This window comes from Penaeus vannamei, chromosome 31 (assembly GCF_042767895.1).
Source record: "Penaeus vannamei isolate JL-2024 chromosome 31, ASM4276789v1, whole genome shotgun sequence".
Lineage (NCBI taxonomy): Eukaryota > Metazoa > Arthropoda > Malacostraca > Decapoda > Penaeidae > Penaeus > Penaeus vannamei.
Window position 1 is genome coordinate 23,077,091 of NC_091579.1, and position 6,217 is coordinate 23,083,307.

The 6,217-nt window shown below is 45.2% G+C and overlaps 1 protein-coding gene across 1 annotated transcript; it reads left to right on the forward strand.

Annotated features, from left to right (window-relative positions):
• The first annotated feature begins 484 nt into the window (after positions 1-484).
• LOC138867667 (uncharacterized) lies at positions 485-3,115 on the forward strand. Its single transcript, XM_070144191.1, has 4 exons — positions 485-535; positions 1,037-1,303; positions 1,349-2,626; positions 2,672-3,115. Exons 1-4 carry the CDS (start codon positions 485-487, stop codon positions 3,113-3,115), a joined length of 2,040 nt encoding a protein of 679 aa, XP_070000292.1.
• The last annotated feature ends 3,102 nt before the right edge of the window (positions 3,116-6,217 follow it).

The following is a 6,217-nucleotide window of genomic DNA, read 5'->3' on the forward strand; positions in this document are numbered from 1 at the left end:
GAGAGTCATCAGCGTTTTGAATAAGAAGACAGTTTTTTGCAATTGATGGCAGATCATTAATGAATATAATGAATAAGATTGGGCCCAGGATGGAGCCTTGTGGAATACCGAATGAAACTTGTTTCTTTGATGATAGTTTTTCATGGAATTTGATTTTTTTTATCCAAAAGTTATTGATTCTGTGATTCTGTATTTCATGGCTGAAGTTATCAAAGGCCGATAAGTCACATAGAGTGAGCACATTTATCGGGTTGTTGTCTGTGTCATTATAAATTCAATTTGTGACTTTTTTGGTTGATAAAGCCGTGTTGTGTGTTTGATATACGGTTATTCTTTTCCAAAAATGCTGCTAATTGATTACTTTTTCTCGAGAACTTTAAATATTACTGGCAGTATAGTAAAACGTCGATAATAGGTCGATAATCATTCATTTCGCCTGCATCAACGGATTTGAAAATAGGTGTTAAGATACCATGTTTCCAAAATGATTGATAACACTGGTGACTATGGTTGTATTGATGATGACTGGCAGATAGTATGCAATTGCTGGTAGACTATTATTTATGAAACGTTCTTGCGCTGCGACATCGACCCGGAAGTCGTACGAGATCTTCACTCACCTGCAGAACGCTCGCGAGGGGGGCGCCGACCTGGGCGGGGTCACCGCCCGCTGATCAAGGCTCGGACGCGAGTGAACATTTATGGTCTGAGGTTTGCATATTAGTAGAGATAGGCACATATTCAGATTAGGTACATAGGTACATATATGTACCTAATATGATATTATTCATATGTACATAACCTCTTTACTAATGTTTATGTGGAACACAGACTAAGGATTTTTATTAATGAAAAAAATCATAATGATAATTACCTTCGGTGCCATTTTTTCAGTTCCATTTATTATGCAGAAAAAAAAAAAAAATCGATGCTCGCCTTTTAAGAACAGAAAATTAAAAATCTCTCATGGGAGCTGAAATAGATTCCCTTCAGCCGCCCACCACCCGATCTGCTTATCCCATGTCCATATGAATAGCAGCCGTGGTACGTGCCCAACCTCTACGGCGAACTGCCCCAGGCCAATTCTAATAGAGGAAAAAATCATAATCTGGAAAAACTAATGAAGAAGAGTAAAAGCAATAAGGTCATGCTTTCTCTGGGGATTTCAATAACTATTGCTTTATGTTCATTATCTTATTTTACCTTCTCAGCGCTGAAGGCGAAGATGAAGGCAGCTGCCGCACGTCGGGAGCACGAGCTGGAGGCCAAGTCCGATGGCCTGAGGGACCAGCTGGCTGCTGCCGCACGTCGGGAGCACGAGCTGTAGGCCAAGTCCGACGGCCTCAAGGACCAGCTGGCTGCTGCTGCACGTCGGGAGGACGAGCTGGAGGCCAAGTCCGACGGCCTCAAAGACCAGCTGGCTGCTGCTGCACGTCGGGAGCACGAGCTGGAGGCCAAGTCCGACGGCCTCAAAGACCAGCTGGCTGCTGCTGCACGTCGGGAGGACGAGCTGGAGGCCAAGTCAGACGGCCTCAAAGACCAGCTGGCTGCTGCTGCACGTCGGGAGGACGAGCTGGAGGCCAAGTCCGACGGCCTCAAGGACCAGCTGGCTGCTGCTGCACGTCGGGAGCACGAGCTGGAGGCCAAGTCCGACGGCCTCAAAGACCAGCTGGCTGCTGCCGCACGTCGGGAGGACGAGCTGGAGGCCAAGTCCGACGGCCTGAAGGACCAGCTGGCTGCTGCTGCACGTCGGGAGCACGAGCTGGAGGCCAAGTCCGACGTCCTCAAGGACCAGCTGGCTGCTTCCGCACGTCGGGAGCACGAGCTGGAGGCCAAGTCCGACGGCCTCAAGGACCAGCTGGCTGCTGCCGCACGTCGGGAGGACGAGCTGGAGGCCAAGTCCGACGGTCTCAAGGACCAGCTTGCTGCTGCTGCACGTCGGGAGCACGAGCTGGAGGCCAAGTCCGACGGCCTCAAGGACCAGCTGGCTGCTGCTGCACGTCGGGAGCACGAGCTGGAGGCCAAGTCCGATGGGCTGAAGGACCAGCTGGCTGCTGCCGCACGTCGGGAGGACGAGCTGGAGGCCAAGTCCGACGGCCTCAAGGACCAGCTGGCTGCTGCTGCACGTCGGGAGGACGAGCTGGAGGCCAAGTCCGACGGCCTCAAGGACCAGCTGGCTGCTGCTGCACGTCGGGAGCACGAGCTGGAGGCCAAGTCCGACGGCCTCAAGGACCAGCTGGCTGCTGCCGCACGTCGGGAGGACGAGCTGGAGACCAAGTCCGACGGCCTCAAAGACCAGCTGGCTGCTGCTGCACGTCGGGAGGACGAGATGGAGGCCAAGTCCGACGACCTCAAGGACCAGCTGGCTGCTGCTGCACGTCGGGAGCACGAGCTGGAGGCCAAGTCCGACGGCCTCAAGGACCAGCTGGCTGCTGCTGCACGTCGGGAGGACGATCTGGAGGCCAAGTCCGACGTCCTCAAGGACCAGCTGACTGCTGCTGCACGTCGGGAGGACGAGCTGGAGGCCAAGTCCGACGGCCTCAAAGACCAGCTGGCTGCTGCCGCACGTCGGGAGGACGAGCTGGAGGCCAAGTCCGACGGCCTCAAGGACCAGCTGGCTGCTGCTGCACGTCGGGAGCACGAGCTGTAGGCCAAGTCCGACGTCCTCAAGGACCAGCTGACTGCTGCTGCACGTCGGGAGCACGAGCTGGAGGCCAAGTCCGACGGCCTCAAGGACCAGCTGGCTGCTGCCGCACGTCGGGAGCACGAGCTGGAGACCAAGTCCGCCGGCCTCAAGGACCAGCTGGCTGCTGCCGCACGTCCGGAGCACGAGCTGGAGACCAAGTCCGACGGTCTCAAGGACCAGCTGGCTGCTGCCGCACGTCGGGAGGACGAGCTGGAGGCCAAGTCCGACGGCCTCAAGGACCAGCTGGCTGCTGTTGCACGTCGGGAGGACGAGCTGGAGACCAAGTCCGCCGGCCTGAAGGACCAGCTGGCTGCTGCCGCACGTCGGGAGGACGAGCTGGAGGCCAAGTCATCCTCCTCATGTTCTCCTCCCTATCTCCCCACTCCCCTACCCCCCACCCGCTACATCTTCTCCATCTGGCATCACTGACATCTCTGTCCATGAAAAACAAAGACAGAGGCAGAGACAGAGATAACAGAAAAGGAGATAGAGGCAGAGGGAGAGACGACAGAGGCATTCTGACATCACTGTAGATGCGAATGCCTCTGACATCTCATGTTCTCCCACTCCCCCACTACCTGCATCCTCTCCCTCTGACGTCTCATGTTCTCCTCCCAATCTCCCTACTCCCCTACCCACTACATCTCCCTCTGGCATCACTGACATCAGTCCATGAAAAATAGAGACAGAGACAGAAACGTCAGAAAAGGAAACAGAGGCAGAGGGAGGAGAGACAGAGAGACAAAGGGAAAGTAATAATAATGATTGATAACTATAATAATAATGATCAACGAGGAGGACGCCCAAGCTTTGGTTTGGTTGGTTGTTACCAAACCTATAGACAAATGATAACCTATAGAGAGAAAAGGCGAAATAATAGGCCATGTTGTAGAGGGAAAAGATGTATATAGACAACGAAAGGAGGGAAGATATAGAGAAGAACAAAACGAGAAAGAGAAAGTGAGAAAAAATATAGAGAAAATGGACAGAGAGATAAAGAAACCTCCTTATGAGAGAGAGAGAGAGAGAAAGGAGAGATTTGAAAGATATGTGTGTGAGAGAGAGAGAGAGAGAGAGAGAGAGAGAGAGAGAGAGAGAGAGAGAGAGAGAGAGAGAGAGAGAGAGAGAGAGAGAGAGACAGACAGACAGAGAGAGAAAGAGGGAGAAAGAGAGGAAGAGATAGAGAGAAACAGATAGAGATAGAGACGACGAAGACGAAGTGTCAACGCTTCTTCGCCACTTCGTCTTCAGACACCATCCTTTCTTTCTATCTCTCTTTCTTTCTTTTTCTTCCTTTCTCTATTTCTATCTATCTCTCTTTCTCTCCCTCTATTTGTGTGTGTGGGTGTATTTGTGTTATATATATATATATATATATATATATATATATATATATATATATATATATATATGTTTTGTTTTATTTTCAAACGCATACGTGGCTTTTATTAGAAAAATACATAGCACACACACACACACACACACACACACACACACACATATATATATATATATATATATATATATATATATATATATATATATATATATATATATATATATATATATATATATATATATATATATATGTATATATATGTATATATATACAATATATATATATATATATATGCATACATACATATATACATATATATATGCATACATACATACATACATATATATATATATATATATATATATATATATATATATATATATATATGCATACATACATACATACATATATATATATATATATATATATATATATATATATATATATATATATATATATATATATATATATATGTGTGTGTGTGTGTGTGTGTGTGTGTGTGTGTGATATGTACTTTCCTAATAAAAGCAACATGTATGCTTTTGAGAAAACAACAACAACTGAGTCTGTATTATACAAGACCTGGGGATCACTGCATTGTTGTAATGGACCATGTTGTTGTAAATCGTCTGTTGTTTGTTCTATATATCATTATGAGACAATAAAATTTCAGCTCACTTCACATTCACCACAAGAATCGCTGTTTTCAATACTATTTACCTGTGTTTTATAGTTGAAATAATTGTTTATATACCTATTGGTTGCGGTCTGAAGATGTTTGATAAAGGCCTTGTTTCATTTATGTTGATGTGTAGAGGCGGTTGTATGTTAGTATGTGGTGTCTACCGACTTCCGCAAAGAAATAATTAAAGTGTTCTGTATTATTTATGGACTTTAAGGAAACGTCTGTGTTTTGTTTCTTACTTGGCACTAGTGTCTTGACCAGTATCCATATTTCGACAAAAACGTTTCTACATTCATTGAACTTACTTTTGAAATAATTTGTGTTCGCACTATGGATGAGCGTTTTCACATTCTTCTTGGTGCCAGATCTATTTATCTATCATTTATGGCTCGTAATGTTGTCATCTATCCAGGGGGCGGGAGGACGTTTTACTGGTTTAGTTTTGATAGGTGCGGAGGCGTTTGTGCTGTTCTTTATCACATCTGTGAAAATGCTAATTTGTCTGTCAACATTATTTGATGGTAAAATATCTAAGAGCGACGATTTGTTGGCTATATTTTCGCAGAATGATTTAGGATCGTAATGAGTTTGATCACGAAAAGTTTTGGTGACTGGTCGTCGCTTTGTTTTTTCTGTATTTAAGATCAAGGTTAAAAGCTCGTGATCAGCAATTGGGGATGGGATAACGTCTGTGTGAAGAAGAATATCGGGTCTGTTTGTTATTATGAAATCAAATATAGAAAAGGTACTTTCTGGAATCCTTGTAGGCTTGATTATGTTGTTTTAATTTATTTTAATTAACTATCCCAGTTAACTTTGCATTTGATTTGTATTGATTACCATTCAAATCACCTAGGATAAGCAGGGGTTTTCTTTTTAATGACATTTCTCTGAAAATATTTTCAAGATACTCAAAAGGATCTGCCGTAGCCGGTGGGTGTCTATAGATTGTGCCGACGAGGAAGTATGCATACCACATTGTACGGTTTCCCAGATGTCCTCTACTGCTGTATTATTTACAATTGTAGAGATCTTACATCTGTAAACATGAAAGTTTGGAATGCTGATGAAACTGCTTGATATTTCTTGTTGAAGCCAAGTTTCACTCAATATTTCTCTCCTTAATTATTAATTCAATTTTTTCGGCGTCCGAGGAGAGACAGTGCATGTGCTCAATTCTGATAGCGTTTAGTGGTTTGACCGCCGGATTTGCAGCGTCAAATATTCTGCTCACCTTTGTCCTTGTGTTTATTAAAGAACACCTTTACACTATAAGGAAAGACGTCAGACTCTAAAAAAAGATCTGGGTTAATATCCTCGCCTCTTATAGTGACTGTGAAACTTGAATGATAAATGTGTGTCATTTTTGTTTAGAATGCTTTCACACTGAAAATATTGTCGAACTTATTTTCGAGGACGTCCTCAATATCTAACTCGTTTGTATCTGGATATGCATGTACACTACCTGAGGACGGTCGCCATCTAGCTTTTCTTCTTCGTTTACAGT